The sequence below is a fragment of the Lactuca sativa genome, chromosome 8 (assembly GCF_002870075.4).
Source record: "Lactuca sativa cultivar Salinas chromosome 8, Lsat_Salinas_v11, whole genome shotgun sequence".
NCBI classification, from domain to species: domain Eukaryota; kingdom Viridiplantae; phylum Streptophyta; class Magnoliopsida; order Asterales; family Asteraceae; genus Lactuca; species Lactuca sativa.
Window position 1 is genome coordinate 48,246,821 of NC_056630.2, and position 20,452 is coordinate 48,267,272.

General features: G+C 33.3%; 3 protein-coding genes across 6 annotated transcripts; 2 read left to right on the top strand and 1 right to left on the bottom strand.

Moving 5' to 3' along the window:
* Positions 1 to 578: 578 nt before the first annotated feature.
* Positions 579 to 5,842, top strand: LOC111904404 (T-complex protein 1 subunit alpha). Its single transcript, XM_023900178.2, has 17 exons — positions 579 to 829; positions 903 to 967; positions 1,543 to 1,632; positions 1,699 to 1,785; positions 1,875 to 1,934; positions 2,088 to 2,138; positions 2,497 to 2,592; positions 2,691 to 2,756; positions 2,849 to 3,066; positions 3,158 to 3,254; positions 4,091 to 4,177; positions 4,307 to 4,441; positions 4,529 to 4,633; positions 4,708 to 4,836; positions 4,910 to 5,013; positions 5,393 to 5,483; positions 5,568 to 5,842. The coding sequence occupies exons 1-17, from the start codon at positions 757 to 759 to the stop codon at positions 5,652 to 5,654; spliced, it is 1,641 nt and encodes a 546-aa protein (XP_023755946.1). The 5' UTR covers positions 579 to 756; the 3' UTR covers positions 5,655 to 5,842.
* A 2,764-nt stretch (positions 5,843 to 8,606) lies between these two features.
* On the top strand, positions 8,607 to 11,604 carry LOC111904402 (anthranilate synthase beta subunit 2, chloroplastic). Of its 4 annotated transcripts, XM_023900175.3 has the most exons (10): positions 8,617 to 8,763; positions 8,990 to 9,158; positions 9,247 to 9,290; positions 9,710 to 10,021; positions 10,127 to 10,197; positions 10,272 to 10,309; positions 10,404 to 10,514; positions 10,882 to 10,981; positions 11,077 to 11,212; positions 11,284 to 11,604. In XM_023900175.3, the coding sequence occupies exons 4-10, from the start codon at positions 9,731 to 9,733 to the stop codon at positions 11,398 to 11,400; spliced, it is 864 nt and encodes a 287-aa protein (XP_023755943.2). In that variant the 5' UTR covers positions 8,617 to 8,763; positions 8,990 to 9,158; positions 9,247 to 9,290; positions 9,710 to 9,730; the 3' UTR covers positions 11,401 to 11,604. The 4 variants fall into 4 exon arrangements, with proteins under 4 accessions (XP_023755942.2, XP_023755943.2, XP_023755944.2 ...); XM_023900176.3 differs by lacking the exon at positions 9,247 to 9,290; XM_023900174.3 differs by lacking the exons at positions 8,990 to 9,158; positions 9,247 to 9,290 and having other exon boundaries at positions 8,607 to 8,763.
* Positions 11,605 to 11,946: 342 nt separating this feature from the next.
* On the bottom strand, positions 11,947 to 13,156 carry LOC111904403 (probable ribose-5-phosphate isomerase 3, chloroplastic). The gene has a single exon (XM_023900177.3). The coding sequence runs from the start codon at positions 13,018 to 13,020 to the stop codon at positions 12,157 to 12,159; it is 864 nt and encodes a 287-aa protein (XP_023755945.2). The 5' UTR covers positions 13,021 to 13,156; the 3' UTR covers positions 11,947 to 12,156.
* Between the last annotated feature and the right edge of the window lie 7,296 nt (positions 13,157 to 20,452).

The following is a 20,452-nucleotide window of genomic DNA, read 5'->3' on the forward strand; positions in this document are numbered from 1 at the left end:
AATTTATAAGAAAAATAAGAAAAAATTTAAATTATTAAAATTAATAAGGTTTAATACATTGAATACATTACATATATAAATCATTTCTAATAAATACCTTACATATATATTACCTTATATATTAAATGTGGAATTTTAATTTAATAAAATGAAAAATACAAAAAAATGAAGTGGAAAATAAAAAATTCAAAAATTTTAGAAAATGCCATGTGTCCAAATAAAGAAGAAGAAGACATGCGACAAAAATACGTTGATTTATTAAGGAGGATATATATATATATATATATATATATATATATATATATATATATATATATATATATATATATATATATATATATATATATATATGAAGAGATTACATACTTATTTTTCATAACCATCACTTATCACTTTTAGATGATAATAAATATAATATAAAATTATTAATTTTATTAAATATAACAAATGCACAAAATTATAATAAAAAAAAAAGAAAAAAGATTATTCAAATATGAAAGAAGAGAATGTTCCACTTTGATTTCCGGGTCGGATTGTAAATGGCCCGGTCTGGTATTGGAGTTAAATAAGCCGAGACTCCCGGTTAACCGAGGGAGTGAGAGTACCTGCTACTTCAGTCGAGCAAATTCTGGTAGGGTTTACAGAATTCCAGATTTCCAAACACTTTGCATCATCGTGTTAACGTGTTAGGGTTCTTCGAAAAATTACACTAGAAAAAGCTCAATATAGATCCAGCAACAATCAGGATCTTGTTCGATGTCGCTTGGTTCACAAACGCCTGATATTCTCGGGGATCGTCAATACGGTCAAGATGTTCGCACCCAAAACAGTAAGTAAAACCCTAATACTATAGAAATGTAGAACAACAATGGTATCCTTATGATTATTTTTTTTGGGTGCAGTTACAGCTTGTCAATCTGTTTCAAATATAGTGAAGACTTCACTAGGTCCCGTTGGACTTGACAAGGTATTTTTAATGCTTATCAATCTCTAATTTTATGATGTTTTTCGTCTGATCTTTATAGGTTTAGGATTTTTATCGATTTACGCAAACATTCTCTTGTATTTTCGGACTCTGTATTAAAGTTTGATAACATGCTGTCATTTTTTTCTCTAACTAAGATAAACAACAATGTAACTTTGTCATTAATGGAAGTAGATTGTTTCTTAATGGATGTTATAAGTACATAAGAGAGAACTGCTTGTCACATTAAGTCTACCATGGCAAAATTTCTTTTGTAACACCATTATCAACCTCATATCAACATGTTCAAGTTGTAATTCAACTTACAATGATTATGAAGCTTTTGAATACTAGTTACTTGACATGTAGAGACCAATGATTGAGCCCCAAAATGAGAATGTTGAAGAATGGAACAAACAAATTTGTTCTTAGGATGCAAAAAAAAATCTCTACATTAGAAGTCATGAAGGATAATAAATACTCTTATGTTATTCATGTTTTACATTTTCAATGCTATGTTTTTGTGAAAGTCAATCCTATAATAGTTGCTGAATAACAAGTTTGCATATCATTTACAGATGTTGGTTGATGATATTGGTGATGTAACCCTCACAAATGATGGTGCCACAATTCTCAAAATGTTGGATGTTGAACATCCAGCTGCCAAGGTAGAATCTTGATAATTTCTTTTTTACTTTATTTAGATATTAAACTTATTATTCTGTATTATTTAGGTACTTGTTGAATTGGCTGAGCTTCAAGATAGAGAGGTAGGAGATGGAACTACTTCTGTTGTCATCATAGCAGCTGAGTTACTTAAGGTATTATTATTATTATTATATCCTACCACATATGCATCTTTTCAGATAATTTTTTACAAATAATATATTTTTTTTGAATGGTTATGCAGAGAGCAAATGATCTTGTCAAAAATAAGATTCACCCAACATCTATAATTAGTGGATACCGAGTGAGTGCTCTCATTTCTTTCAATCTTTCTCCAAATAATTGGTGAATATGTCATATGTGGTTACGGTTTAATTGTTTAATGTTTCAGTTTTTCTTTTATAATCTTTATACTCATAAATAGTTAAATACCATTTTTTTTTTATATATTTGGCAGCTTGCAATGAAAAAAGCATGCGAATATGTTGATGAAAAGCTTGCAGTCAAGGTAACAACTGATGATCATTAAACAGTAATTTAAGAGTAAATTACACAAATCGTCCCTAATCGATGTAAAATATCTGTTATCTATTACCAAATAAACAAAAAAGTTATAAAATATCACATAACGGGAATAAAGTATAACATAAAGGGTATAATAGTCATTTTACACCGATTAAGGATGATGGATGCAATAAAAAATGAAAATACAGGGACAAAAAAGGTTAAAAAAAAGGTAGGAAAGGAAAGGGATCCAATCTGTAATTTGACATACAACAGGGACGATTTCTGTAATTTACTCTTATTTTATAGATAACAAATTCCATTAATCTTATTCTTTATTTTTATTTTTTATTTTTTTATAGGTTGAGAAGCTTGGAAAAGATTCTCTTATAAACTGTGCAAAAACAAGCATGTCCTCAAAATTGTTATCCAGTGACAGTGACTTCTTTGCCAATTTGGTATTGTTGTATTTCACACTACTAAAAACTATAAAAAATATTGATTTTTTTTAAAAATATTTTCAACCCCAAATAAATAAACATAAATTTTTGTATAGGTTGTTGAAGCAGTACAATCCGTTAAAATGACAAATTCCTCCGGTAAAATTCGGTACCCAATCAAGGTTAGTCATTAAATTAACAAACCAAACATAATTTTTATTTAAAAAATTTCTATTAAATAACAAATAGCATATTATTATTTATTACAATTTAGGGAATAAATATCCTTAAAGCACATGGTAAAAGTGCAAAAGAAAGCTACTTATTAAAAGGGTATGCACTTAACACTGGGCGTGCATCTCAAGGAATGCCAATGAAAGTTTCTCATGCAAAAATTGCGTGTCTTGATTTTAATCTTCAAAAAACAAAAATGCAATTAGGAGTTCAAGTTTTAGTCACGGACCCACGTGAGCTGGAGAAGATTCGTCTCAGGTTTTATTAGCAGATTTTAAGGTTTCTTTTTTTTTTTTTTTTTGTAAAGATTTTGTACCACATGTTTAAGGCTGAATGTTTTTGTATATAGAGAAGCTGATGTGACAAAAGAACGTATTCAGAAGCTTCTGAAAGCTGGAGCTAATGTTGTCTTGACAACAAAGGGGATTGATGACATGGCACTCAAGGTAATAGTAAATGTAGTTTACTTTTTACTTTTTCCCAATTATAGCAATATACTTGCATTTATATTTTCAACATATATTAATAAATAAAGTACAATACCCATATTGCTATTATGGATAAAAATAGGGCTAATCTCATAAAAGGCCTTATATTTTGTGTTTTTTTCTGGATTAAACCTCAAATTTATTTTTTGCCTGAAAAAGTCCTTGTATTTCTTTTTTTCCTAAAAAAGCCCTCAACTTTGTATTTTTTTCTGAAAAACCCTTCAACCTACCAAATGTTTCCAAATAAACCCTCAACTTTTTCTCGAAAAAACCCTCACATTTTCCAAATTTTTTGGCAAAAAGTTACTAAAAGGGTCAAATCAGGAAAACTGAAAAAATACAAGGTTTTTTCAGGCAAAAAATAAATTTGAGGTTTAATCCGGAAAAAACACAAAATATAAGGTCCGTTTTAGTCGTTTTTTTCCAAATTTTTTTGTAAAATGTGAGGGCTTTTTCGAGAAAAACTAAAAAAGTTGATGGTTTATTTGGAAGCATTTAGAAGGTTGATCGTTTATTTTTTCAGATAAAAACACAAAGTTGAGGGCTTTTTCGGAAAAAAAAAATTCAAGGTCCTTTTCAGGCAAAAAATAAAGTTGAGGTTTAATTCGGAAAAAACACAAAATATGAGGCGTTTTATGAAATCAACCTTAAAAAATAAAGTACATTGCTATTATTGGTAAAAAAATGTATGTACGTTGCTATTATCCTGAATTTTCCCTTGTAGTAATCTTTTATTCCATTCTTTATAGTATTAAAAAGTATTTATTTTATTCTCCTTTTAAAAAAAAATTCAGTATTTTGTGGAGGCTGGTGCAATTGCTGTTAGACGTGTGAGGAAGGAGGATTTACGCCACGTGGCAAAGGCAACCGGTGCAACTGTGGTATGATTTTTAACTTATATATATATATATATATATATATATATATATATATATATATATATATATTACTTAATTTATTTAAAAGTTTGAATTTTAAAATGATATTTTAATTGATTTTTTTTTTATCAGGTTTCAACATTTGCTGACATGGAAGGAGAGGAAACATATGACTCATCGTTTCTTGGACATGCAGATGAAGTGGTGGAAGAACACATTGCAGATGATGACGTCATCATGATAAAAGGAACCAAAACAACAAGTGCAGTATGTATTATATATTTATATTTCTAATCCAAATTTTAAATTATTAAACTGATACATAATTAATAACATTTTTTTTTTCTTTAACAGGTTACTTTGATACTAAGAGGTGCTAATGACTTCATGCTTGATGAAATGGATAGAGCTTTACATGATGCTTTATGTATTGTCAAAAGAACCCTAGAATCTAACACAGTAAGTAAATCTTAAACTTTATTTTATTTTATTTTATAAATTTAATATAAATGTTTGACTTAATAAAATTATAGGTTGTTGCAGGAGGAGGTGCAGTTGAAGCTGCTTTATCTGTGTTTTTGGAGTATTTTGCTACAACTTTAGGATCTCGAGAACAATTAGCAATTGCAGAATTTGCTGAAGCTTTATTGATTATTCCAAAGGTTTTGTGTTTCTTTTTTAGAATTATTTTTAATCTTTAATATAAATATAATATTTTATTATTTTATTGCACAGATTCTTGCTGTGAATGCTGCAAAGGATGCAACTGATTTAGTAGCCCAACTGCGCGCGTGTCATAATACTGCACAAACTAATGCAGATAGGAAGCATCTATCAAAGTAATTAATAATTTAATATATATTGTTTCTTTTGTCTCATAAATGAATATTTTTATTTATTTTTTTGTTAAAAAGTAAAACTCTTCTACTTAAGGAATTGTAGTTTTTTTTTTCTTTCCAAAATGAGTTCTTGATTGGATTTATCCTTTTTAAGAACTGCTAATAGAATGTCTAATTCTATTCAGTTTATGCTAGAGTGAATTGCATTTCTGGTTTGAAAAAGTTTTCTTTTTCAGTTTTAGTCCTCATTTGAGATTTTTGTAACGTTTTTGGTCCCTCTTCCAAGTAATATACATACCTAGGGACCAAAAATAGTCATTTCACTTTGACTAAGTAATGTTTTTTATTTTTAATGAATTTTGATTTTATTTTATTGTAGCATGGGATTGGATCTAATAAAGGGAACCACTCGTAATAACATGGAAGCTGGTGTGATTGAACCTGCAATGAGCAAAATCAAGATACTTCAGGTAAATCTTTTATAGAAAAATGTTATTTGTGTAAGTAAATATTAATAAAAAAACATAAATTTTATTTATTTATTTTTGTGTCAGTTTGCAACTGAAGCAGCTATAACAATACTTCGAATTGATGACATGATCAGACTTGCAAAGGACGAGAGTGAAGATGGTCAAAATTAAATCATTTTTTTTTTTTTGTGTGTGTATTAAAAATAAGTCAAAATTTTGGTTAGATGTTGGAATCATCAATATCAACATTGTTGTTGGTGGAAATTGGAAAGAATAGCTTTTGTGAATTGCACAACTTTTAACAAGTGTTTGATGAATATTTTTGTTTGGTGTTAAATGCAAAGTGATGGCGTTTTGAACTTTCGCATCAGTTGATTGCATAGTTTCCCTTGCTTAATCCCATCAACAGTACCAATTAAGAGGGAGGCGTGGGGTCAGTAATTACCACATACGGATGTTATTGCACACGCATGGAATCTCCAAATATAGTTGAAAAATGGATTCTAATAAAACCAAACAAAAGTACCAAAACCTATTACCACATTTCTATAATATCTAATAAAAAACTCAAGAGATATATAGGTGTTGATGATTCTAGTGTTGAGACTCTTTTCATATACAAATCATGTGGTGTAGTCTGGTGATTGCGTATTTGTATAAGACGAGTTTGATACTGTTAGATGGGTGTGATTAACCTTGAAACCTAAAAAAAATTTCGGGCTAGAAATGCAGCAGAAAAAGAAATACTATTAGAAGTGACAATTTAACACATAATAACAACAAATGACTTCCTACCAACTTACAACATCTATCGCCCCGATCATCATTCATTGAATTTATTTGTAGATTTTTTTTAAAATATATATATATATATATATATATATATATATATATATATATATATATATATATATATATATATATATATATATATATATATATATATATATATATATATATATATATATTGTTTTCTCACATCATATTTCCATTAACTTTATCAAACAAAATGCTATCAACTTAAACATTTTCTAATCATTGACCACTTTAATTTTTATCTTTAAATTAACTAATTTACCTTTACATTTGTGAAATGTTTTATAAAGCGTACTTATCTAACTTATTTTTAAGCGTATATAATATTTATGAAATTAAAAAAAATTAAATACTTAACAATAACATTAAAAAAAATCGATAGTACTATTAAATATAGAGTCCATATTTCGTTTTTATCTCATCACATAACATCATGTATATGACGATAAAAATAAAAATTGACATAAATATCGTATGACCATTACAAGTTTAATATTTAACTTTGAAGATTAAGACATGAAACTCCAAAAAAGAAATTTAATTGGATCAAATATGAAACTAAAAAAAAGAATAAAAATAGTTGATGTTATCGAACTAAGGTCCCGTTTGATAGTTTTTGTCTGAGAAAGTGATGTCCGGTAAAGTGCTGTCTGGAAAAGTTTTCTGATTGGGAAAGAAACCATGCTGTTTGATTGTACATCTGATTGACTGTGCTGAATGATGAAAAAAACTAATAATTCAATAAAAAATAATTTTAAAAAAAGTTATTTAAAAATAATAATAATCCAATAAAGAAAGAAAGAGACGGGGTTTGGTGTATAATTGTCTTTCCAGCCCATTCAGTCAGAAAGATATGATTTTGGGGCTTTCTGGGAAAGACATATCTTACCGGGAAAGACTCTTTCTTTTGTGGAAATCAAACAGTCTTTCCGGTCCATTCAGTCAGAAAGATCTGTTTGGACCTGAAAAGATGCGTATCAAACGGGGCCTAAAACCAAACTCGTTGTAATGGTAAATAAATATTTTTAAGGTGGATTATAAATATTTGACATCTCAAATAATGACGCTCATAGTCAATTTGGACTAAGTTGGTTAGTTTGAGTAATAAGTTTGCAATTGAGTTTGTCAGTTCCCAACTATCAACACAAATTGTCTTGTGAATTTGACACAGAGATGAGCAAGAATACCGATTTTTTTTTAACTTGAATCGACACTGTTTATGTTAATATGTGACGATACTCAGTAATGTTAGTTTAGTTTGGTACTGATTCCGTGTAATGCTCATCTATAAGTTGACATAGAGAAATTTTTTCATACATATCCTCATACTCATCTTAAAATAGTGACATGTGTCATACAAAATGTATTAAAATATTATTATTTTCATTACATATGACACATATGTCACCATTTAAGATTTTCATTACATATGACACATGTCACCATTCAAGGTGAGTAGGAAGATATGTAGTTAGAAAATGTAGAAAAATATTTAGGGGCTGTTTGCATTTTTGAAGCAAAAATTAATGAAATCTACGAACCACCTCTGCAACTCTCTGCAACAAATGAAATGGACCAAACGGCTGCGAACTGTAATAAGAAGCGTGTTTGTTTTTTAATATCTGCATGTTGCTGTAGATATTAAAAAAATAAAATAAACTGATTTCATATAATGAAAATATTTTTTTTAATACTGAAAATTTAATAATGTATGACATTTCAGCTAGAATTTATGATATTTTAGTAAAAATTGATGGTATTTCAACAAGAAGTTATCATTATTCAACATAAAAAAAGAAAAAAAAATCATTTAGCAAGAATAAAAAAAAAACAAGATTTCAACAAGATATAATCCAAATTCATCAAGAAAAAAAACGAGGTTAGAAGAGGCAATATAAGTGCTGCCCCAAACGGAACACGTGCAAAAATTTATTTTACTTCGAAGATTTCTAAAAAACAAATAGCTGCGAGATGAAAAATGCTGCGCCGCGCAACAATAAAAGGTCTAAAGATGACTTTTTTTCCAAAAAAAAAAAAAAAAATACCTTAATTTCTCTTTGACGTACATATATAACTGCTTGTAAATTGCTTTTAACTTTCGAAAACCATTATTTTCATTATCCTTATCAAATTAATTTTCAAATATAATACAACATTTTTGAATTCCTAACAAATTGAACTACCCTCACATTCAATGCTACCTTGCTTCCCCTTTTATTTGTGTCTAAATCTAAAACCACCTTTTGTTGATTACCTTATATTGGATTTCATACTACCACACCATACAGTCAAAATATGAAGTAGTAAGAGAAATAAGGGGCATTATGTAAAACTTTCCTAATTTTGGGTCACTTTCGGTTATTAGATATATAAACCTCCACAATAACCTTCCCGACAAAATCACTACCATTTCGATTCGAGCAAGCAGCTTGGACTTTGGAGGCAGCGGCCATTGCAACACGAGGTTTTCTCTTTCCCTCTTTCTCTTTCTCTCCTCTCTCTAGCACTTGCATTTCTCATCTTTCTCTATTTAGCTTAATGCTCTGTTGACACAAAATAAGTAACACAAACTCGCCAATACTTACCCTAATTAACTCTATCCTTCTCTGTGGCATCCTAATTTCGTCTTGTTTTTTGATCGATTTGTTTATGTTTTTTTTTTCTGCAAATCTTTGATTACATGTATGCAGCCCGACCCAATACACCCTGGGCAGCAAAATAACCAACCGACTTCTAGAAAATCACATTGTCAAGATCGAGAAGCAGAGCCTTTAATCGACTGATGATGATGATTAAGTTTTCATCATTCTCATTATAATTTATATACTTCCCTCTTAAACCTAGTTGCTAATGCACCAGGTGAATTTCTTTACTTTTCATTCTAATATGAGATTTCTCTACTCCGATTACTGATAACCTTCACATTATTGTGATTTCTGAAACATAGTCACCGAAGAATTTTGTTGTTGTCGATTTTTAAATTGGTTTAGGGTGAGTTCGATTTCTAAGCTTCCTAATTTCCGTCTTCTTTTCTTTGTTCACTACTTGTCATTCTAATTTCTCTAAGTTCTGATTTGAGTTCGTTGTTATCTGATTTCTGAATCACAAGTCACTAAAAATCAAAAGAAGTTTGAAGTTTTTGATTTCTAAATTGATGTTGAGTCAGTTTAATTTCCGAATTCTCATATCTCCTATTCTGTCTTATGTTTTCTTTTCTCTTATTCTCGAATTCTCATTCCAATTTACAAGGTCTGACTTATAAGCTTCTTGTATTTCTGACTACCGAATTCTTTTTATTTTAATCTTATTTCTGAATGACAGGTCACCGAAAATCAAAAGAAATTTGTGGTTTTCAAGTTAAATGTTAAAGTTTTCGGTGGTATATCTAATTCAAACTTTTTTTGTTGCAGGATTGTTAGAAGATAAGAAGAATGGTGGCTTTTACATTGCCTCAAAACTCTTCCATTCAATGTCTAAGATCTTCATTGCTCCCTCATAAACCTCAATATCTCAACAAGCCTTCACAGAAGTTACTACTTCCTGTAAATCTAAGTGATGTTAAATTACATGGAATTGGAATCCGATCAAAAGGAGCTAGAATTGTACCAAAAATATGTCATGCCATTTCTGAGAAAGCATCATTAGGAGGTGTCTTGCCCAAAAATAACAAACCTGTAATTGTGATTGACAATTATGACAGCTTCACTTACAATCTTTGTCAGGTTCTCCTCTTTCTCTCATTCTGTATAAAAATCACTCATTTTCCTCAAGTATTCATTCATAGCAAAAAATTATTTGTTATGTTAATGCCTTTTTTTAATTTGTAGTATATTGGAGAACTTGGATGCAACTTTGAAGTTTACAGAAATGATGAACTTACTGTTGATGAACTCAAAAAGTAGTAATTATTCTCATTTGATTTTTTTTTAAAGTTTACCTTTTTTATTGTTTATGTATTATTTTGTTTTATAGGAAAAATCCTAGAGGAATCCTCATATCTCCTGGACCAGGTAACCTCACAGTTACAATTATGTGTATTTGTATAAAAATTTATGTTCATAATATTAAATATTATAATTTTTTTTTTTTTTTTTTTTTTAAAAGGTGCTCCACAAGATTCAGGAATTTCATTACAAACAGTTCTGGAACTTGGACCTGATATACCTTTGTTTGGTGTATGCATGGGATTACAATGCATTGGTGAAGCTTTTGGAGGTTAGTTTTATTTTTTAATTATTTATTTATTTTTTAATTTTTAAGTAATAATATTTCTTGTAATTTTGTATATGTATTAGGAAACTTTAGTGTTAAATCATATCCTTTGCTGTCAAAGATGCATATATGTCATTAGGGTTTGTTTGTCATGATGGAATGGAATCAACAAAAGGAATGGAATGTGTCATTACATTTTGTTATCATGTTTGGTTGGTTTAAAGGAATGGAATGAGTAATTCAAACAAACATGACTTTCTCATTCCGTCGTAACCCTCCATTCCATTCCTTGTTTGATTACAACAAATTCATTATTTTACTTTTTTTTTTTACTGAAAAAAAAACATTAATTAATTAATAAAATTTACAGGGAAAATCGTGCGATCTCCATACGGTGTAATGCATGGAAAAAGCTCACTTGTTTATCATAACGAAGGCGGGGAAGATAGTTTATTTTCAGGCATATCAAAGTATGTAATTTTTTTTTTTATTTTAAAAATAAAAAAAAAATTTAGTTTTTAATTATGATTTTGACATTTATTTTTGTTTTTTTTTTTTTCGTTAGCCCATTTATTGTTGGGAGATATCATAGCCTTGTAATTGAGAAAGAGAGCTTTCCTAGTGATGCACTTGAAATCACTGCATGGACAGAGGATGGATTAGTTATGGCTGCACGTCACAAAATATATCGCCATTTACAGGTTTTAATATTATTATTTATTATTTATTCATTTCCAAAAATTAAATAATAATGTATTAATTAATTTATTAGGGGGTACAATTTCATCCAGAGAGCATTATTACAACCGAAGGCAAGACAATTGTTGGTAACTTTATTAAACTCATAGAGACCAAGGAAGAAGAAGCTCAAGCTATTTCTAGAAATTAAATTTGGGAAAATTTAATAACTTTAAGACTTCAGAGCCTTTTTTTTTTTTTTTCAAAGTACATGATTTTGACATTTTGGTATTCAAACTAGGAAGATTAAGTTTAAGGGAGTTTTTTTATACATTATTTTGCTTATGTTATAGATTTTATAACTTGTTGGGAAAACATATGTGAAGAGGTGACATTTGAAATTGGGATTTTGGTACTTTTTTTTTTTTATTTATTGTTTTCAGTAATTCACTTTATGTTGCTAGTTTTGACAAGAAACATGATCAATTAAAAGGAATTTGTTTGTCATTATTACATAGTATGATTATAAAATATGGTAAATGGAACAAATAAAAGTGGGACAATAATATCTTGTAGTCTAACAAACATTGCGTAACAAAGAGATATATAATTAATAATTTTCATGTAGTTATTCTTATTGAATGTATTCATATTGATGAATTGCATTAGAAGGGTTACATTCGTTTGAATCTAACAAAACCAATATTAATGTCATATGAATCTATATGCAATCAGCAAATATGATGAAAACTTGATACAAACACAAAATCGAATGGAAATACACATTTGAATCTGTAGTCATGATACATAAGAGATATAAAGAACAAAAAAGATGTGTTAACATCTCAACATGATTTCAAATCAAATCTACTCAAGTTAACACCATTCTTTACTAAAACTATATCATCAAGAATAATTTCATATAAAGTCGACAGCTTTTTCAAGATTTTCAACATACCAATCTCTCTCACTTGCTCTTCACACTAACTCCATCTTTTCCGGCGATGATCACAGCGGTGGTCATATCCAGAAACAACCCATGTTCCACCACCCCTTCAAAAGCCGATATCTCCTTTCCAGCAGCCCATGCATCCTTAATCGGAGTCTTGAAATACAAATCCACAATGTAATTCATGTTATCAGTAACATAAGGCTTTCCATCTCCATCTAATCTCAATTTCGCATCACACCCTTCCGATTTGAACAAATCTTGCAGACGAACCAGATTATACTTCCAACAAAACTGCACCACTTCAACAGGCATTGCTAATCCGCTTCCACCTAAACCAGAAACAAGCTTCGAATCGTCGACAACCACCACGAATTTGTCGGATGCGGCTTCCACCATTTTTTCACGGAGGAGGGCGCCGCCTCGGCCTTTGACTAGATTGAGATCAGGGTCGACTTCATCTGCGCCGTCGATTGCGAGGTCAAGTTTGGGATGATCGTCGAGGATCGATAAGGGGATCCCGAGGGAAGCGGCTTGTTCTTGAGTTCTTTTTGATGTGGGTACGCCGACAATGTCTTTGAGTTCGCCGGATGCGAGGAGTTCACCGATTTTGGATACCACAAAGGCGGCGGTGGAACCGGTGCCGAGTCCGAGAACCATCCCGGAGCTGACGTACTCTACGGCCTTATCCGCGGCGAGTTTTTTGAGATCGTCTTGGGTTAGTGGTTGGACAGGGGATGGGGCGGAGAAGGCTTTGATGGAGAGATATCGAGGGGAATTGAAGGTGACAAGGCGGGTGGAGGTGGCGATTGCGGCATTGTTGTGGTGGCGGAGAAGGGAGGAGGAGAGAGGAGGACGGGAGAGGAGGGAGAGGGAAGCCATGGTTGACGGGAAGGGGTAGGTGGGTGTGGTGTTGGCTCACTCAACAATGGATCTCTGTCTATCCGATGATCGATCAAGTGTTTGTGTTAGGCTGCCATTGATTTGTCGTTTCTACTTTCTAATCAAAACAAAAGCTTGGTTGGGTTTGTTTTGAAAGGATGAGCCTTTTTTGTCCACTTTCTTTCAAGAATGCAATTTTTAATTTAGCCACAAAGTTTTGTTTTTTCATGATCATATCCCTTTCAAGAATGCAACTTTCAATATAGCAACCAAACTTCCCAAAAATGATTGTATTAGTTTACCAGACATTTAAGCCATAAAATTCAAGCTAGTTTAAAACTTTTTTAGACATTCAAAAAACCATTATTTATTACAAAATGTTTTCAAAATAGTTTCTTGTTAGAGTATCCCAGAATCAGATCATAAAAATGTGAGAAAGTGCACAATCACGCATTCGCCTTCCCGCGATCATCTGAAGTACTTGAAACAAAATCAACAACTGTAAGTCCGAAGCTTAGTAAGTTCCCCCAAAATACCAATACCATAGAATCATAATCATATCACAACATGCATATAGAGTCTACAGATCACTGGATTGCCCTCACCGAGCCTGCAGTCTATCTGGCCCACTCTTAGAACCTTCAGCATGTCTGGTCCGCCCACCTGGGCTTCAATCTGTCTGGACCGTTCTCCGGGCCTTCGGCCTGACTAATATGCCCCTAGCGTCAGCAGTCTATCTAGTCCGCCCTGGGTCTGTTGGCCTTCAGCACAAAACAAGTCCGCCTCAACCCAACCCCTCATATACAATCAACACATATACATATATAGAACGCTAGCTAGCATATGTAAACACTCAAACCGATCTAACAGATCACTAATCATAGCATCATCATATATACCAGGATACCGACCTAACAGGTCACTAACATAACATCATCCTATATACCATGATACCGACCTAACAGGTCACTAAGCATATCATCATGTAATAAACCTGGATATAAATCAGAACAGGGCCGACATTGGTGCCTTCGACCCTGTTAGTATAGCGAGGACAACTCACCTCACAATGTCGATCGGAACTGAAATATCAAACTCCCGAAACACGACTCCAAACACCAACACCTACAACCACCAATGATCCAATTCCATAAATACCCAAATTACCAAAATACCCTCAGAAGTCAAACTGGTCAACCCTTAGTCAAAGTCAAAGTCAACAGTCCATGTTGACCCAACTCGTCGAGTGCAGTCTATAGATACGTCAAGTTCCTTCAGAACATAGAAAGTCGCGAATTCCCCAGTCAACTCGGCGAGTTACCGAGTAACTCGTCGAGTCCATGCAACATCCAGAATTATCGGAAAACCCTGACCAACTCGTGGAGTCATCTTACTGACTCGCTGAGTCCATGCAGAAACCAGAAACGAGAAATCTTCATCCGACTCGTCGAGTTGCCCACGGAACTCGTTGAGTCCCTTCAGTCATTTTCTTATTCAGTCGCTTTTAAGCAAAACCAAGGCTCCAAATTGTAGATTTTGCCTCCTTGGGTATAGTTACCACGTAAGTTGCAAACTTTACATGCATGCAAGACCTTAAATGCCAAAACCAAGCTAAGGAAAGAAGAGGCCTTTAGATCAATCAATTTATCAAACAATAACAGTAAATAAGAATAAGAGGAATTCACGAAGAAAAGCTTTCACTAAGAAGGATAATCTCACAAAGAGATTATCGTGTGCACAAAGCAACGATTAGGGTTTGTGAAAGGCGTGACCATTCACAAACCTATACAAGAGATTATATACTGCTATTCTAGACAATCCCTACAAATCAGGGATATGCCAACTAACTAATTTATGCTAACTATGGAAACAAGATAAATACAAAATCTGTTACAATGCACTGAACAAACTAAACACGCTGAGCTGCTCAAACGCTGATGCTGATACTGAGATATACGCTGATGCTGAGATTTATTTCAAACATCATCATATTTCAAGGTTTGACCTTACAATCTCCCCCAATATGATGATGTTCAAAACTAACTAAGTTAAAACACCTCTGGACAAGAACTCTTCATACTCAGCTTCAGCCTCTATTTTTACTGGCCAGTAAGGACTATCCAGCAACTCCTGTCTTCTATTCAGCAGTTCCATACCAATAAGAATGTGAAACTCTCCTAAGAGATCTTGATGACTCATGCACATTTGCCTTAAGCCAACGAGATGAGAGGTTGGAGCCTTTGGGATCTCAACAGTTTGCTGAAAACACATCTTTCTGTTTTTATCGAGATAGAACATCCCGTGTTCAGGAACTGAGATAAATTTATGCTGAACCGGGTCAACACTGATAGGAAGAGAATTATTTATTCCACCAGCACCAAAGTCCAGAACCAACACATCTTCACTATCAACTTGAAATTTGGTTTTTCGAGTTCTAGGAACAGATGACCTTTGGCCTTGATGCTGAGGTCGTTCTTTAGGAACAAGATCCAAACGTTGAACTTTCTTGATCAGCAGATGAAGAGCACAAGTCAGTTCAGAGGTGTGAGCTGAGGTTTGCTTGGATGCCAATTCGAGTAATTCCATCCATTCAGAATATCCATATTTGATCAGCTCATCTCTCTTGACAACTTCAGTGTATGAATGCAGAGGACCTTGACGAGTGATCAGCAACGTAAGAATTTTCTCATTGCGTGGTTTGGAAGCTTTAACTTTGATGATCTTATCACCACACACTCGTCGATTAAGAACATCTTCAAACCTCTTTCGATCAATCCGGTCAAGAACACTATCAGTCTTAGGCTTACAGCTGCTAAGAGAAGGCTGAGAAGATTGAGATTTGGACTGAAATTCAAAGAATTTCTGCATCTGAGCTTCAAAAGATCCTTTGGCCTGAAGTTTATGCTGAATAAGAGTTTCATCAGCTTGAGCAATGTTCTTTAGAAGCTGAGCTTGATTAGCTTCATCAAGAATTTGCTTAACTTGATCAGGAGACATGTTCCATTCAGCCGCAAGATTTGATATACTGACTATGGACTTGGGTTTCTTGCCAGGCAGAGAAGTATCAGTTTGAGAATGAGCCAAGTCAGTATCTGCTATCTTATGCTTTCGAGATAGCGAATGAGAATCTTCACTGGCAACGTGCGAATCTTCTCCTTGGACCGGAATAATGGGATCAGCAACAAGATCGACTGATTTCATGTCTGGCCTTTGAGATTCATTATCAAGATCATCTGAATCTTCTTCTTGAGCTGGAATAAGAGGATTAATGAAGTTCATATCCAGTATTTGACATTCATCATCTGGTTCATCATCATGCTCACTATCTTCAACCAGCTTATCAGTAGCTGCTGGACTATTATGCCCCGCAGAGTCAGACTCATGCGTCGGCTTTGGTGATTCAGGCTGAACAATTTCGGTGTCTCTCTCTTTTGGTTCATCATCAGCATTATCATCAGCATCAACATTGTCTCTCTCTTTTGGTTCATCATCAGCATCAGCATCAGTATCTCCCCCTTTCTGAGCATCATCAGATTGGGGACTAGAGGGAGGAGTATGCAGGAGAACCTCCTTTAGCTGATGAACATCAGCCTCTTTGAAATATGATGATGTTTGAAATAAATCTCAGCATCAGCGTATATCTCAGTATCAACATCAGCGTTTGATCAGCTCAGCGTGTTTAGTTTGTTCAGTGCATTGTAACAGATTTTGTATTTATCTTGTTTCCATAGTTAGCGTAAATTAGTTAGCTGGCATATCCCTGATTTGTAGGTATTGTCTAGAATAGCAGTATATAATCTCTTGTATAGGTTTGTGAATGGTCACACCTTTCACAAACCCTAATCGTTGCTTTGTGCACACGATAATCTCTTTGTGAGATTATCCTTCTTAGTGAAAGCTTTTCTTCGTGAATTCCTCTTATTCTTATTTACTGTTATTGTTTGATAAATTGATTGATCTAAAGGTCTCTTCAATTGGTATCATAGCAGGTTTCTCTTATCAAACAAATGGCTTCATCTTCTTCTTCATCGAACTCATCAAATCATCCCTCCGCTAAAATTCCTCCTTTTGATGAAACAAATTTTGCTATGTGGAAAATAAAGGCTCTATATGCTTTAGAGTCAGTAGATGAAGACATGTTGGACATTGTCGAAAAGGGTCCATATGTCCCAATGTATCAGCCTCTGAAAAACAACGTTCCTGATGGTGCCGTGAAGAAAACACCTAGAGAAAACTGGACGGCAGATGACAAAAGAAAAAATGGTCTAGATGTTCGTGCTCGTGCCACAATCAGCTATGCTCTGCCATACAACATTTTTGGGCTAGTTCAAAATTGCATCTCAGCAAAAGAGATGATGGATACTCTGACTGTATCTTTTGAAGGCACTGAAGAAGTCAAGGCTACTCAAATAAATGATCTTAACCGAAGGTATGAACATTTTTTTTGCTAAGAAAGGTGAAACCTTGACTCAAACCTTTAACAGATTCAATACTCTTGTTAATGATCTTCGGAGATTAGATCAGTTGAAGCATAGAACTGTTCTAGTGCAGAAGTTTTTGGACTCTTTGGGTGCAGGTTAGAAGAACCATGTTGATGTGCTGAAAAATAGTGAGAAGATCAACTCTATGGACTTACAAAGTCTGTATGGAAATCTTTGATACTATGAGGAATCCAAGCTTCAAAGAAAGGAGCTGATGAAAGATTCTCAGCGTGAATCATCTGTAGCCTTGTTCTCAAACAAAAAACTAGTGTCAGATTCAGACACTGATAGCCATTCAGACACTGATTCCTCTAAAACTGACACTGATGATCTTGAAAAGGTTGTGGCTAGTGCAGCTTTGATTGTAAAGACCTTTGAGAAATCAGGCCGCAACTTCTCAAAGTTTCAGAAGAAGATGGGTGGAAAGTTTTCAAAAAGATCAGAAGCTGATAAAAAGCATGGTACTGATAAGAAAGAGAAGACTCAATGCTTTAACTGTGGGAGCACTGATCATTTTGCAAAGGAATGTAAACAAAAAAACAAGGCTCGGATGAATACTGGAAGCAGAAGTACAACAAGCTGATTGAGAAGCTGAAAGCAGAGAACTTGGAACATAAAGTTCTTGTTGCTGAAGAAGAAAAATGGAAGACTGATGAGGAGTCATCAGATGATGAAGTCAAGTGTCTAATGGTAAAGATAGAAGACACGGATGTTTCTGAAAAAGGCAAAAGTACATTTGATGCTGATATGTCTGATGCTGTTGAAAATTCCAGGAAGTACAACACTGACTCTTCTTCAATGTACCAAGTTAAAAACTTTGTTTCCTATTCAATGAATGAAAAAATCAAAATGTTTGAGTATTTGGGCGTCATTAATTCTAAGAAGAATCAAACAATAAGAGATTTGCAAAATCAAATTGATCTTCTTGAAACTGATATATCCATGAAAAATAACATTATTGAGTCCACTCAGGAAGATCTTAGAATCACTAGTTTGTCAAACTCATTTTTGTCTACTGAAATTGACAATGTTAAAGATCTTTTGATCAAAGAACAAACTGTGCTTCATACTTGGGCAAAATCTCACAAAAATGATAATTATATTATTTCTGCTCAAATTCCACATTCATGCGAGAAAATTCTTGGGGGTAATTTTGCAGAAGCTGAAAAAGTTTTTAAATCACAAGAAAAAGAATCTAAGTTTTATTCCATGAATGAGATGAAAAACAATTTCAAAAATAAGTTTGTCAGTAACTCTTTTATTAATCAGAGTTTAATTGATGAATACTGTGTTACTAACTCTAATGGTATTACTGAGTGTAATGTTGAAATTATCGGAATTGATCCAACCTCTTACCCTACACATCTTGTAAGACCAACTCCACTCACTGAGAATATTATTGCCTTTCCTATCTCAAATGGAGTGTTTCATGCTGTTCATGAACAACTTAATCATTTTCCTGACTGCAATGCAATTGTGAACGAGTCCAAATCAGACACTGATGATAGCTCATCATCTATCACTGATCATAATCTCTCTGACACTGAATTCAGTTGTGATTCAATAATGAACAAAAGGACACAAAGCTCTCTTGGTGAATCTTACAAGTCAAAATGTGTTAATTCAAAAAAATTGATCACCAAGAGGAACTTTGGTACTAGAGTTTGTTACAGATGTGGTGATACCTCTCATAAGATTAGTGAATGTTCATTTGATAAATCATCTTTAAGAGCTGATAATATTAAAGTTAGAAATGAAAAATGGATTTTTAAGTCAAATTCTTTAAACTGTCTTCCTAAGGAGTGTTATAATCTGTTATCAAATATCTTTGTGAATGACCCATCCTCAAATGGGTCAGTGTGTTCTAACTAGTTCCTCAGCACTGCAGGGTCAGGAGCATCTTTGGTACTTAGATAGTGGTTGCTCAAGGCATATGACAAGATCAAAGTCTCTCCTGGAAGATTATGTCAAGAAAACTGGTCCTGCAGTAACTTATGGAGACAATGGAAAGGGGTTCACTAAAGGATATGGAAATATCAAATGCAATAACGTGGCTTTTCAAAATGTTTCATATGTAAAGGGTCTCAAACACAACCTTAACTCCATCAGTCAATTGTGTGATGCTGACTATGAAGTTCACTTTACAAAGAAGGAAGGTAGAGTTGTCAACACTGACAAGAACATCGTACTTTCAGCAAGTAGAAAAGATGATATATATGTTCTTGACATGTTCTCGAGTGACAAGGCGCTGATGCAATGCTTCTTTACAAAGTCTCAGACGAATCTTAGCTGGATTTGGCACAAAAGGTTCTCTCATCTGAACTTCAAGAACCTATCTAAATTATCCAATCAAGATCTAGTTAGAGGGCTCCCAAAATTCAGCATTGTGAAAGACAAGATGTGCTCAGCTTGTGAACAAGGAAAACAAACCAAGTCCTCTTTCAAACCCAAGTCATGTTCCAGTATATCAGTCCCTCTTCATTTACTCCACATGGACTTGTTTGGACCTATTCCTGTCCGTTCTCTAGGTGGAAATAAGTATACTCTAGTGGTTGTGGATGAGTTCACTCGATTTACATGGGTGGTTTTCCTGAAGAAGAAAAGTCATGCTGCACAGGAAATTATTTCACTGATTCGTAAAAATGAGACACTGACAGGTCTCAAAGTTAAGCAACTAAGAAGTGATCATGGTACTGAGTTCCGAAATTCAACTCTTGAAGAATTTTGTGATCATAAAGGCATTGGGCAAATCTTCTCAGCTCTTCGTACTCCTCAACAAAATGGAGTTGCTGAACGAAGAAATAGAACACTGATTGAGGCAGGAAGGACCCTGATGATCCATGCTGGTCTTCCTATGTCATTTTGGGCTGAAGCTGTCAATACAACGTGCTTTACTTAGAATCGATCTCTAATTCACAGGATTCACAAGAAGACACCATATGAAATGCTGA